This window comes from Carettochelys insculpta, chromosome 3 (genome assembly GCF_033958435.1).
Source record: "Carettochelys insculpta isolate YL-2023 chromosome 3, ASM3395843v1, whole genome shotgun sequence".
NCBI classification, from domain to species: domain Eukaryota; kingdom Metazoa; phylum Chordata; order Testudines; family Carettochelyidae; genus Carettochelys; species Carettochelys insculpta.
The window spans coordinates 63,242,033-63,256,773 of record NC_134139.1 but is presented as its reverse complement, the minus strand read 5'-3'; the positions used below and the strand labels follow the sequence as shown (position 1 = coordinate 63,256,773).

Sequence of the window (14,741 nt, the reverse complement as noted above, 5' to 3'; positions counted from 1 at the left end):
CTGCAGTAATCCTGTGCTATAATAGAGTTCTCCATGGCCTGCAAAGGGAGGTAAACCTGTGACTTTTGAACCTGTAGGTCCATAAGCTTGCAGCATTAGTGGTTTTGTTTCTGAGAAGCCCCATTACATTGCGGTACATCTCGCTCTCTTTTTTCTGCCCGTCTTTTGATCCAGTCTTTCCTTTTCTATGTAGTGTCCAATACACATCCTCTGGGCCCTCTTCTCATGGTCACATATAGAACTGGCTTACAGCATGTTGCTGAAGATGTCATCCCACATCCTCTCTCCTTCTTACTTATCTGGCTGAGGCATTCCATGAGTATGGAGGGCGAATGCCTCAGGCCTGCAGCAGCTGCAGATAAAACATACATCAATACCATTTATCAGTTCCAATATCTCTTGTCTGCTTCTGGTTGGAGAGCATCTGGAGTTTGTGTCTGGAAGCTTCACCTGGGCAGTTGCATGAAGCAGTGGAGATCAGCTTGCCGAGGACACAGAGCAGAACAGCCAGGAAAAGGCATTTCAAAAATTCATGGGGTCTTAAAATGTGTGGATGGCTTCCAGTCTCTCTCTCATGCTGGGCAATGGCATTTATGATTGCAACCAGTGAAGTCAGTGTCTGGCATTGTGGGACAGCTGCTAGAGGACAGTTATTTTTTTACATAAGAATAATATGATGGCCATACTGGATTAGATCAAACATCTATCTAGCCCAGTATCCTGTCTTCCAACTGTGGCCAATAACAGATGCCCCAAAGGGAGTAAACAGGACAGGTCATCAAGTGATCCCTGCCTGTCATCCATTTCCAGCCTCTGACAAACAGACTGGGGATACCATTTCTGTCCATCCTGGCTAATAGCTCCAGGACCTGCTAGGGCTGTGGCACGAGAAGAAGGTGCACCGGGTGATGGGGAGCAAGCGGCAGAATGCAGCTGCCTTTGCCCAGCTGGCAGAGGGCCTGACCACCTGTGGTCACCCAGCCCTCACGCTGGACCAAGTGAGAAGCAAGGTCAAGGAGTTGCAGCTGGGTTACGCCTGGGTTTGGGACTCGGCCAGCCTGTTGGGGGCCACCCCTGCCGCTTGCCGCTTGCCCCTTGCCCCTAAAATAGGGAGCTCAGGAGCATCCTGTGCCCCCAGGACATCTCCTCCCCACCTGCCATCCGGGACACTCCGTCCGAGGAGCCCTGGCCAGACACGGAGCCAGAGCCAGGACCATCGGCCAGCCCTGCACCACCAGGGCTGCAGATGGAGCCAGGCGCGGCAGCAGACTGCTCCAGCAAGGAGGGGGACCTAGTAACAGATCCCCCATCCTGCACCTCCAGCCGGGCATCAGCCAAGCAGCCATCCCTGACCTTGGCGGGGAGGGCGCGCTACATCCAGGTGTTCTGGTGTCTTGGGCAGGGGACAGCCACTGGCAGAGCTCCAGGAAAGTCTGCCACTGAATCCAGAAGTTCCGGAGCCACTGGTCATCATCCCACTCCCCCAGGACCAATTCCTCCCACCACTCGGAGCTGGTGAGGTGGCTCCCGAGCCAGCGGAACACACTGGGGGGGAGAGGGGTGGGCAGGAGGGCCCAACGATCTGGGGCGTCCCTTTCTTTTGGGGTGGGGGGTCTCCTGCCAGGAGCTGCTGGGTTGCCAGTGGTGCAGCAGCTAGCAGGGTGCCTGCTCTGCTGGTGGGAGCCAGCAGGGTTTCCAGCTGCCATTGGTCCATGGTCTTTTGTGCAGGCACTGTCTCTACAGGGCTTGTGGCAGCTCTGCAGGCCTCGTGCTGTGCAGGCTGTGTGTGTTTGGGAGGTGCCCTTTAAAGGAGTGGCTTGCTATGGCCCTGGAAGGGCTTGGCTGCCCTGTGACCCCGTCTGCAGCGTTTCCTGGCCCTTTCTTTCGAAAGAGGCCACTGGTAAGTGTAGACGCTCTCTTTCGACGTCCTGCATGGCCTCTTTCGATGTGCCACATGGTGTTTGTTGGCGGGACCAGCCCCGGCCTGTGTGTAGATTCTCCGCTTTGAAAGAGCATTTTTCAACGCTCCCTTTTGAAAGGCAGTCTAAGAAGTAGGTATTGAATTGTACTGGGGAGAGGAGACGGAAAACAAACTTTTGACTAGATCTGAATCTTGCTATCTTAATATACATCTCGTTTGATTTGTGTGACCAAAATAGGCCCTTAAATTTGATACTTTCACATTTCACCCGAATCTCTCCCGGGCAGCCATCCAAGCACTCAGCTTACAGGGAACATTGTTAATAGGTAATCTTCATATTTCCTTGGAAAAATGCATTTGAGATCAGATACAGGGAAAGCATGTCCTGCCTGTTACCAGAAAGTGTGTTTATGCATATGTGGATAATCACTGATTCTTAGAATATAGAGAGGCAAGGAAAACAGACCATATAATCCCTTGTAACAGTACCGTGGCAAACTCTCTCGGTTGATGTGTCATATGTCAGATCAAGGAACTGTCCATTTTACAAAAAATTCTGTGCAAGAAGCAAATACTTTTAAGGGAGGAGTAATAAGACATCTATGTTAAGGCAGAAAGTTTGTAGTGAGCACTTGGGAGTAAAGTGGAACAATCTACAAATTGTACCACAGAGGTCTTACTGCTTATTTTTCTTTTCTTCGGTGAAGAAACTTGCTAAATTATCTGTTCAAGGAAACCACTATCAGTACTGATTTTAGAACCTGTTCATCCCCTTGAATTTTTTTAAAGCTTTTTGGCAACCCTTTTTGGATGACACGGTGCTTTACGATAAAATGCTCTTGCTTTCAGCCACGTGTACTCCAGTGGAGCTATTAAACACATTTATGCTTTTCCCCTCCCTTTCTGCTTCAGATAGTCGTTTGGAAGAGATACAGTGACTTTAAGAAGCTACACAAAGATCTCTGGCAAATTCATAAAAACATATACAGGCATTCAGAATTATTTCCGCCTTTCGCCAAAGCAATTGTATTTGGTAAGCATACCTTCTTTTTTTTGCATTACCTGAATGGAATTGTTTGATGGTAGCTAATGAGTCATAAATATGTCTCATTCTGGAGTTGTCAACCACAGCTTTGTAGAGGCTACGGCTGAAATGTATTTTGGTTTTAATAGTCAACCCTTTTTGTCTTATGAGGATCCTAATGATACATATATGGATCACAGTTCTATGATTTAAAAGTTGATTTGTTCTAAAGCTATCTAGACAAACTTAGATTGTATCCACTTGTTAGCTTTCAGTTAAAGAAGGATGTGTTTTGGATGCATGTTGCATTCCACAGGTCTGAAAACAGAGTCCCTGTTCTGAGCACTTTGCAGTCTATAATGTTAGCTGTGTGGTGGATACTTTTTTATACTGTCAGCTACAAAACAAAATAATTATACATTTGTTCTTCCACCAAAAAGTGGTTGTAACTTTACAGTTCTTCTAATATTAGTAAATATTTAGCAAAAGAAAGGATGTTTGTCTTTTAGGAAATCAAATCTACCTTTTTTATGGTAATTTCCAGTTTTATCTAATTTGTTTTTTGACTAGTTATATTTACAATATTGCATCAGAAGATTATTATTTAAGGTGATGAATAAGTAGCCAGAACTAAATAGCACTAAGGAACCTAGATTTTTGCCCTATATTATTGTCCTTAGTAATGAAAGTGAAAAGAGGAAGAGCTACCGAAAATGTGAGTTATTAAATAGAAACTGTTCCTTTGTTTGTTTCTTTGAAAAACTATTTTTGTAAGAGGTACCAAAGAAATATTAACTTTTGACATTGGTGATTCAGTTTTAAAAGTGAAAATAAATGAGCTTCTAATAAAGCGGAACAATTCCAGGTGTTGGATGTTTTATTGAAATAACTGTATGTTTATGATAAATCCAAAGAAGCTGGAAAACTGTTACTCCCCCCAGAATTGTAATGATCAGATTTTGTAATGGATCAATGTGCTGTGTTTTGAGTAGAAATGGGTTTTTCCTGTCTGTCTTCCTGAGGCTTTGTCTATACTGAAGGGTGGTGGATATTTTTTTTGTTTGTTACTTTTTTGTTTTTGGTGTATTTTATTTAACATTATTATTGTTCTTCTAATGTCTAAATAAGAAATGTCTAAAAACAGCATTCATGCTGCGAAACAGTGTTCTCATGCAAAACGCACCGATTAATAGGTGTGCTTTGTTCACACACACACACACACACACACACACATTACTTTTTGACCTTGGACAGTGAAGAGAGGTTGGCAAATGTTGGTTGTGAAGCTGGAGCAATTATTTCAAGGGAAAATCCCTCATCTTGAATTATGCTGCTTAGGTGTTAGAATGCTTTGGGTAGGGGGGGGTTTGTTTGTTTGAAAGAAGAAAAATAACCCCCAGCATAGACAAGCCTTTAGGGTAGAAGTGCTTGTATTTTTAAGCCTACTGTAGGTTTTTCATAGAGAATACTAAAAACATACCTCTTAACTCTTAATAAGTACACACAACTCCTATTACCTTTAAAACATGAAAGGAAGAATAGGCTTCATAGGTTGTGCCCCAGAACACTTGATTTAAGGTTAAACTGCTTCTTTTTCCCATAGTTGTACTAAGATAAGATGATAAGAAGTCCTGTGGTACCTTACAGACTAACAGATGCTTTGGAGCATAAACTTTTGTGGGGAAAGACCTGCTTTTTCCAGGCACCAGAGGCTGCCAACAAAGGTGTGGTTTTGCCAGCACAACCACATTCACACAGCTTTTTTTGTGTCGCCGGCAGCGTCTGCTGATGAATGAATATGCATATGAGCATAAATTTTGCATTTTTGAGACCACCCATTTGCATACTGCTGCTGGTGGTTTGGGTCAGTGTAACCGTAGCCACAGGGTGTGTTTACAGAGCAAAGCTATTTTGAAATAATGACCACTATTTCAAAATAACTTTGTAAGTGCCTGCATAATGCAGCTCTATTTTGAAAGAATTTCAAAATGGTGGACACCTTATTTTGAATTTGGTAAACCTCACTGAATGAGGAATAGCGCCTATTTTGAAATAGTTCAAAATAGGGTCTGTGTAGACAGGGAATAGAGGGGCTGTTTTGAAATAAAGCTGCTGTGTATACATAGTATTTTGGCTTCGAGTCCCTGGAAGCAGTGCTTTTAGGGTCTTTCATGTGAAATAGGCTCTATTGTGTGTGGACACATTATTTTGGAATAAGTTTTGCTTATTTTGGAGCTTCCCTGTACTGGAGATACATTATTCCGGGATATCTTATTTTTGGAATAGTAACTCCGGAATAAGCTATTCAGGAATGACTCTCTGTAATGTTGTGATAGTCACAATGACTACAGAATTGGGCTTTATTGTGTGTCCCTTGGCAGAACCACCACATTCATAACCTTTTTGTCTTTTCAAGATTGTGCATTTTCTCTCTCTCTAATTACTGTTGCACACAGAAATATGTGTTAAAAGAAGGCTAAGGTAGCAAAATCAAGCACTTAAGTTTGGAAATACCAGAATTAAGTTTGCTGTTAAGTCTTAATTTGATCAGCTTGCTCCATGCATTCTAATATACATAAATTACATAATAATATACTACAATTTTTGTCCCATAGAGCACCAGTCTTAGTCAGAGAATGGTTCAGAAAAGCTTTCCAAATAAAACTAATTTTGAGGCAGATGTCCAGCTTGGAAAAAGTCAACCTGAATAGTTAAATATTTTTATAAATGAATGAAATCAGGGTCTTACAATGAAGAGTATAACGTAACTTTAATTGTATTTAATACAAAATAGTGTTCACCCCGCTAATTAACAGTAGACATGAAACATGTAAGTGATTGCAAGAAAATTGACTTGTGATGTGGATTTTATGAATGTCTGCATAGAGCACCCTGAAGTACATAGAGAGCTTTGGCTCTCTTCCAAATCAGAGGCTGAATCGGTTTCAATGTTTTTTATTTTGCTTGTCTGTGATATCAGATCTGAGTGAATATCGGTGCCATGTCAGCACTTGTAAACTCCATAGTTAAGTAGCAAATATATTATCAATATAGTTTTGAGTTGATTTTTCTGTCTAATTTACAGAGCAGCATGATCATGGACCAAGCTGCTACAAAGCTGATACTTTCTGTCCAAGATTTAAAATGAAAATAAAGAGATGCTCTAGGAGTGGATAGAAGAGATGCCAATATATAGCAGTATAGGCTGAGATGCCCAAAAAAGAAACTAAGGGTTCTTGAGAGAGATTCTTAAAGGTAACTAAAATGGATAGAAATCTCAAGTTTGAGGCTAATCAGTCTTGCTGAAGCCCCGTGAGCTGGAGTAGAATTGTGGGTGTAATCTCTCTTCTGAAAGATGCCCTTATTCTATTGTTTTATACAAACAAAAGTGACTACAGTATAGAGAGTAAGGGGAGGGAATCTACAAAAGTATTCGGTGTAGTTATTCTTGTACAAAGAGGCCTTTTAAAAATCACATGTGCAATAAGAGCAACAGAAAAACATAGGATAAGAGAGGTAATGTAAGATAAAATAACTTATGTCCTTGGAAACCAAAAAAGAATAAAAATGGATGAAGTTGCCTTTTATTCTAGTTGAGACATTTCTTAAAATTATTCAGAGGCTCTTTCTTCAGAAGATCGGTTGTGGCTGCTTGTTTAGTGGAGGACTAAGTGAAATGCTGGTATATTTTAAAGTCTCTTTTGAGCTGTTACATATAAAAATTGTATTTTCATGAGTAGTGTTTTATTTTGAACTGCAAGATTAGTCCCCTGTGTATTGTTAATTTCTTTCCCCTTAACTCTACGTTAGCAATTAGTGCTTTGCTGTATTCTTCCATCAGGTGATTTTTGTTCCCTTTGTGGTAGCCTCTGAATTGGTTGTTTATTAGCATTGCCATTAGCTGCTGACTTCTTAAAGGTGTGCGGGGTGTGTGTGTGTGTACATTTTTAAAAAATTATCTTTTTTGATCAAAAAATAGCAGATGATGCAGGTAATGAGTTTTATCAGTTGCTATAGCTGCTCTTATTTTCTGTACAGAAAATATTACACTTGTGCGGAGTCTCAGGTTGTAGTCCTTAAAGAGTTGAAGAAAACACTCTGAGGTATCAACAAATGTGTGGAAATGGAAGAACTGTCATACAGTTTCATGTTTAGTGGAATAAATAGTTGAGAAATATGCAGAACTGGAATGTTTGTTTACAACTTTTGTAAATGAAAAGCTCTAGTGTGTATATCTTCTACTCTGGTGCAATTGTGCTGGGCACATCAGAAGTGAAATCAGTAAGGGAAAATTTCATATTGCTTTCCTGTATTTCAACTGAAATTTCGCCTTCCCCCACTCACAGGAAAAAGCGCATTGGCATGGACCATGGGAATTTAAAGTGCGGATAACAAAACCAGCTGTTAAAACTTACTTGACTTGTCATGGGGCTGTTATTGTTAAGGTATTATAGTATGTTTCTAGGAAATAACCATTCTCAGTTTGGCTGCGGAGATTCCTTTTGATTCCTGCACAACTGTGGAACATAAATTTGAGGTATTAGTTTTGCCCTCTTGTAATCTTTATGCACAGCTGTTAACACAGTTGTGCAAGAAGGGTATTACTCTCATTATGTAGCATTGAAAGAAAACAGAGGGTCTGGCCGTAGACCTGAAGAGTCTACAGGTTTGGTTTGTGCAAGAGTTGCAGAGAAGTGAAGGTGACAGTGTCAATTTTAGCATAAGAAGGCTGCATGCAAGAAATCTGTTTGAATGCACTTAAGGCCAGATTTTTCAAAGGTAATTAGGTACCTAAAGATCTGTATCGGATCAGGAGCTAGTGGATTTTTAAAAGTGCCAAAGTAGATTAGATTGGGATGTTAGATGTTTTAAATATTCAGGTGGGCATCTACATGGCTTTGAAAATCTGGCTTTTAATGGTTGAGAAGTGAGAGACAGATCAAAATATAGGGACAGTACAAGACTGCCCACTTGAGAATATGAGGGGCGGGAGTGGAGGAAATGGAAGCCATCAGTATGATCAGTCAGTCAGTGACCTGGCTTTAACACCAGTCCCTGCACTTGTATGTAATGCACAGCCAAGCCAATACAATCTGTCATTTTCTACTCCTTACCTCTGTATATTGTGGCTGCTAGTTGCCCTACTGAGACAGCATGAATTAAAGAGTTAAAAAGAATTGCAACAACTAACCTCTTAATGGAGCAGTTCAAATCTGCAGCGTGCATTTTGTGGATGTTATAGGTTCCAACCTAATGCCTCTTTGACACCTTTACAGCATGTCTTTTTGAGTTGTTGTATTTATAGCTTTGACTTGAAAGATTTTTTTGCTGTTTCAGTCACTACAATTTCCTGAGGTGAGATACCCCATAGTCTCTCCTTGTTAGTTTAGAAAAATTAATGTATGCCCCACCCCAGACACTGTTTTGAGCCTAGATATTGATCCTGGCTTTTTGAGGGGAGGTAAGGAAGAGGGAAGGAGGGGCTTTTTTTTTTGGTCCCTCCCCCGCCCCACTACCAGGTAGAAACTGTTCACTTGAATGTTCACTGAAAAAAAAATCCTACTTTGACCGCTGGGGTTAAAAAAAGCTTTGACACTTATGCCTGGATTTTTATTTTTTTGGATGGCCCTAACTTAAATGTGGTTCTTTTTCCTGTGTGGGTTCTACAGTCATCTTCAGTGTTCTTGGGGGCTGTATTCTTTTCCCATGCTACTGTGGAGATAACTTTTCTTGAATTTGTTCTGTGATCTCTTGCTCCTCTCATCATCTTTTATTCTTCTCTGTTTCCCTTAACTTCTGTCCCCTTTTATCTTTTCGTTTTTAAACTTGGAACTATGTATTTTGCATGATAAAGTAGCTGACACACAGTTGATGTGAAAGCCTTCATGAAATTAGGTTCAGTTAAATAATATAGATCTATAATTAGTACTCCAGATTATTCCTTTCTGTCGTCCCATCAACAACTGGGAAGAGGGTGGGATTCTAAGGTGAAACTGTGTAGCATATAAATTATTTTGTTAGTCTTTAAAGTGCTACTGGACTGCTTTTTTGTTTTGATAGTATATAGACTAGCACGGCTATCTCTCTGTTCCTTAGAAATGTCTCTTGTGGTGTGAGGAGCTTGGGGCACAGCATGGGGAAGTGCTAAGGGAAGGGGTGTGAATTTTGAAGGCCGTGCTGCCTCCCAGCTCTGTAGTCCTCTTGTTTTCATGAGGAAAGGAATGCCCTCCTGTGTGGCATATGGAGGAAAGGCATCGTCTCCTTGGTGTCTGGCAACATGGCTCCAATGAGAGCCTTGCTGTCATTAGCTGGGTGTCCCTGACGCTGCTTGTAGTGTCCATAAAGGACCAGGGAGATAATACATCTCCCTAATGTTCTCGTTCGTTCTCTCTCTGTCTTCTGGTTTTTATTTGCACTTCCTCTACTCTCCCACTGCATGCTTCTTTTGAGAGTGAGTGGCAAGTGCTCAGCTCCTTCCAGGATTGGGGTCATAATTAAGACTGACATTGTCAAGTGCATTGTCAAATAGTGAATGTATCAGTTACTTTTAGATATCAGTGGACACACGTTAGTGTCTGTTGGCTAATCAATAGTGTTGCCTCACATATTCTTAGAATGAGAGAGCCAAGGAGTCCTGTCATGGCTGACAGTTTTCATCATCTAAGTGGATTGTAGAGGACAAGACTCTAGGGACAGTTGAGACTTTGAAGTGTGAAGATCTGCTCAGTCTCCTGAAGCATTTGAGTGACTCATAGATGCAGGGCATTCTCTTCTGAGCATTTCTTGTAAAGTAAATGTTCAGTTATTTCTCAAAATGTCAATTCATGTTTCTGTCCTAGGGCGGTTTGATGAATCTGTGATTAAGGAAAGAAGACAATGTGCTGAGGATCTGCTGCAGTTTTCTGCCAATATCCCTGCGCTATATAAGAGCAAACGGTTTGAAGACTTTTTTAAGGTTTGTTGGTATTTCAGTGATAATCCAGTTGCATCTTATCCAAATAGTGATATGCAAAAAGTGTTAAGGCTGCTGCTCCTTTAGAACCGAGGTGACCATCAGTCTTTTCACTGACTTGGCTGGGAATGGGAAGTAGGTCCCTTCAAAGAGTAGGTAGAGTGTCGTTACTTGTTAGGTTGCAAATGCTCTGTAGGTGCTTAGGGAGAGGGCTTTCATTTTTTTTTAATTGACTTATTAACCATAGTGGAAGTCTGGAGAGCAATACCAATGCTGTTTGAGCCAAGATGCTCTCTAGCAGGGGTGACTAACCAATTAGGAACAAAGAGACACATGGATAGAGTGCAAAGAGCCATGTATTATATATTTTTATCTGTCTATGGAGCCATCTAGATATCTCTCTCTCTACGGATAGATACATAGATAAAAATTAAATATATAATTCGTGGCTCAGTGCTCTACCCCTCCCCAAGAGCCAGGCACCCCTGGCCCTTAGCTCCACTTTAACTCAATGCCAGTGACTCACCAGAGTCGCTGCTGCTGCACTCTTCTACCCCCAGACGTGGGAGAAGTGCACAGAGCTGCAGATGGCACTCCTGGGGAGTGGCTCTGAGGAGCTGCATTTAATGGCTCAAAGAGCTGTGGGTTGGCCATCCCTGCCCTGGAGGGAAATAATATAGAATCCTAACTTTCTAGCGAAGACAGTCATTGGCGATTTGTAATACAGTTCTGTAACAAACCAAGTATTGTGTACATAGGAAGCAGTTTGCAAACTACTACAACTTTTGCAGCACATAACTATTTATGGTAATCCAGTTGTGGTTTAGGACAGTAATTCACTTGTTTGCTTTTTCTTGTTTTGTTTTAAAATCTCAGTTCTTTCCATATTGCAAGCATCTTGTGCAGAGAGATGTTTTCAGATGTTTGATTTACGGAGGATAAATCTAAAAACCTTCTACAATGTATGTTTCATTTAGTCCCTGCTACTGCAGACACACACACATAGATGATTACGTTAACATACATAAATAATCCAATACCAAACAATGAGATTGCATATATGTTTGAAGTTCAGGGCCTATGTGCTCATAGTGATACAAAGAGAAAATCCTATTTAATAAGGGTGAGGATTTTTACATTAACACATTATGGAAAAAGTGAATGTTAATGCTGCTTATTTTAATTCACAGCCAGTTTTGGCACTGATACTGCTAATAGATGGGACTCTTTCACTTTGTCTTGTCCTGCAGCAACTGCATTTGTGGTTCGGTTGATTTTTTTAAAATATTTCTCTCTCTTGTTTAAGAACCCCATACTGTCAGAGTTTAACTTGCAGTTTAAAATGCTGTAAACGTACCAGTCTTTGTATCTGATTTTTTGAGAAGTAGTTTAGCTCTTTCTTTATAGGCTTCTCTAAGTGGGAAGTTCTACTGGTACAAGCATACCCGGAGTGGACTACAAGTTGATATATCCTTTTTTTTCCTCCAATTACAATGGAAAAAATCCATTTTTAAGTTGGATTTTTAAAAACATTTAATGATTTTTAAAAAAAGTTTATGCCTTAGCACAGGTTTTTTATATTAAACTAATTTAAATTAAATACAAAAATATTAACAGTGCAGTGAAATCTCAGATTTATGAACACCAGAGTTACTCCTGATTCTAAATAAGACGTGTGGTTAACCAGTCAATTCATATGTCATTAGGCAGCAGAAACTCCCTTCTGTCTCCCCACTCTCCCTCCAAATAAAGAAGCAAACACAATACTGTGTAAAACATCAGCTATTAAAAAACAAGGGGAAAGTTTCAAAGCTGTATTGAGTCAAGGTTCAATTGTAAAGTTTTGAAAGGAAAATCATGATATCTTGTTCAGAGGTACAACCAACCTTCATTCCCAAGGTATTTGTAACTCTGAGGTTCTACTGTACAGCTGTGTCTACACCACAAAAATACCTTCCAAGTTGTACTTAGAAGTAAGCAACTTTGAAGTAGGGTGTCTACACACACCCTACTTCGAAATTAAACTTTGAAGTAGGGCACTACTTCATTCCGGGGAATGGAGTAAGGACTTCAGAGTTAACTTTGAAGTAAGGGAAAATGCATGTAGACTCTGCTGGCTATCACAATGTAGCGGCTAACTTGGAAGTTAGTTCCAAGTGTAGACGCATCCTACTCGTTTTCTGCCACATTTTTAAGAAGTCAAACCACTGAATGGTGGAATTAACTGGCTAAGCATCTGGAACAAGAGTTTGTTGAAACTCAGAACCAGCTTTTGACAGCAGTAGTCTCTACAGCAGATGCCAGGAGAATATTTTCCTATTGTTAGCTTATTCATCTAGTTCAGTTCATTGGCTGTTTGACTTAAAGAGAAATGAATTGGGAACTGTATAGATCTCTCAAACTAAATTCACCCTGTCCACATTCTCTTCTGTTGTAAGGTAATGAGATTACACCTAGTACATAACTGTTAAATGTGTGGGTTTTTTTTCTTTTTTTTTTTTTAGGGTGGTGAGGTGCATGATGGATCTGAACTGATTGGTCCTGCTGAGCCTCTATCTGATTCCCTGATTGACACTTTATCTGACTGCAGTTCTGAAGGTTGAGTTTCTTCTGTGATATAACCTGACCTCCATGGGTTTTTTATAAGCAATTAATTAAAAAATGTGCAGTGCTAGAAGGCTACAGGTTTTATGGCTGTTCTTAGAATCTCTTAATAGTTAGATCTCTCAAGCACTTTACAAGTAAATTCTATACATGTGTTGAGAAGTTTTTTTTTTTTTTTTTTTAAACTTACAAATGCCAATATAATAATGACTATTCTGGCTGCCCAAGGAAGGAAACAAACTGTTGGGCTGTTTAACTCTGAAGGTAGCTATTATATTGAAAGGTAACTACATTTAAAAGGGCACAAGGGAGACATTTCTTACATTGCAGATAGGGAACTGGCAGAGAGAAAAGGTTAAGTGACTTGCTTGCCTAAGGCCACATAGGAAATCTGTGTCAGAGCTGGAAATTGAGCCCCTGTTTCCCAAGTGCTAGGTAAGTGCCTTGACTCCTGGACCATCCTTCTTCTCCATAAGAAATTTTCAAAAGCTCATTTTAGAAAGGGAGAAACCCATTGATTATTAAGGCAAAGCTACAAAGCCAATTAGATAGTAAGTTCTCTTGAATGCACAAAATGAACAAACTTAAAAAAATGAAGTGTGGTTTTTTAAATCTAATATATTAATTTTCAGTAGTTGCAACTGCAGGGCATGCATTCTCAAGCATAAATGCGGCTTTTAGGTTCATGTTCTTTCTAAAAATGTCTATTCTAATTAGATTACTGGGATAGAACAATGAATTCAAAACAAACAATGTGAAAATGGGAAATAACTATTCAAATCCTCTAGATGGCAGTACTGGTACTCAACTGACTTTGTTCCTCCTCCTGATTTTATGCAAGTGTCTAAATTTGTATCCCTCTTTCAGGCATGTTTAATTTTGTTAAATGCAGGTGCTCCCAAGTCCTTTTTTCACCCCTTGCCCTGAGCTTTGGGATGAAGATTGGCCCTTTTAACCATGTTGGGACTCCCAGTTCTGAAAGGGGATTGCTGAAGCAGTTTGCTTATGAAGGTTCTGTTGCATTCTCTCACTCTTGACTCGTTAATTCCTAGGGGCTATAAATGCTGACTCTGTAGCAGTCCTGCAGGCCTGGCTTTGGAAGATGAATTTGAATTTGCTGCATGATATTGTCAAAAAGCTGGCTCTTGGTTGCCCCTTTTAACTGTGTGATACACGAGTTATGGACCAGATTGCTTTAAAAAAAAAAAGTGTGCCTAACGTTGGGCTCCTAAAATCAGAGGCCTCAGTTTTCAGGTCTGAGTATCTGCAGCTCTCAGTGGTGTTAAATATGGATGCTCAGCCCCTCTGAAAAGTCAGGCTGCCGATTTTAACAGACTAATTTTAGGCACCTTAATTTGAAAATCTTGGCTATGATTATTTAGGCACTTGGATACTAGAGTGACAGGGACTAGTATTTGGATTCATTTTGTTATTTTGGGTTCTGTTAACTTCAGTGTTTCAAAAGCTGGGTGTAAAGAGGGAGACTTCATTTTAAAAGGTAAAAAGTATTTTAACAAAAACTAAAGTGATTCAGAGCAATGTAACAAAAAGCATCTGCATTTTTAAAGTTCAGCAAGTAGGAAAATCCACATCTATTGTATCTTTTTTTTTTCTGAAACAGATAATCTTGGAAAGTTTTTTTTTGTTTTTTGTTTTCGTTTTCTCTTTCTGTATGGTTCTTGTTAAAATGGAAAAAAAAATCTTTATATATAATGGAGCTCTAGATATACAAATGAGGAAATGTTTCTATATGGCTGAGTCAGCATCTTAAAGTCCATTCGAAGTAGTAAGCCACAAGTGAATAGAGGAGTGCCTACACCAGAACAGGTCAGTGCTTCATCTGATGTGGAATCTTGTATCTAGTAGTGTGAAGAGGGAAACGATTCCTCAGCTAGACCAGGACGGGGTCAGCAAACAAAATAGCAAGAGCCATTTTTTTTTTTTCAAATTCGGTTTAAAAAAAAAATTTCAATAATTCAAGAGTTGCAATGCATGTGATGAAAGATGGTCTTTAATAAAGACAAACCATACTTCTTGTAACCCCTGTTTCAAGAAGAGCTCACACACAGTGATTTGTAATGCAGTACATGTTTGCTGCAGGACATTCACAAACTTTTTACATGTTCTGTTTCCTCACACTTTATATACGTGTGTTTTGTTTGTGCCACTGTCTTCCTGACTTTCACTCCTGAACCTATTTTAATTATGCCAATTTTACTTCATGTCTAATTTCAGTTTTT

General features: G+C 40.0%; 1 protein-coding gene across 4 annotated transcripts in view; it reads left to right on the top strand.

Annotated features, from left to right (window-relative positions):
• Positions 1-14,741, top strand: part of RPS6KC1 (ribosomal protein S6 kinase C1) — a 127,247-nt gene that overhangs the window by 18,087 nt on the left and 94,419 nt on the right. For 3 of the 4 annotated variants that reach the window (XM_074989988.1, XM_074989987.1, XM_074989990.1), the window contains 3 exons: positions 2,834-2,954; positions 9,785-9,900; positions 12,402-12,495. In XM_074989988.1, coding sequence (XP_074846089.1) covers positions 2,834-2,954; positions 9,785-9,900; positions 12,402-12,495 — 331 coding nt within the window. The remainder of the gene's footprint in view (positions 1-2,833; positions 2,955-9,784; positions 9,901-12,401; positions 12,496-14,741) is intronic. The other variant, XM_074989991.1, reaches the window with a different exon arrangement.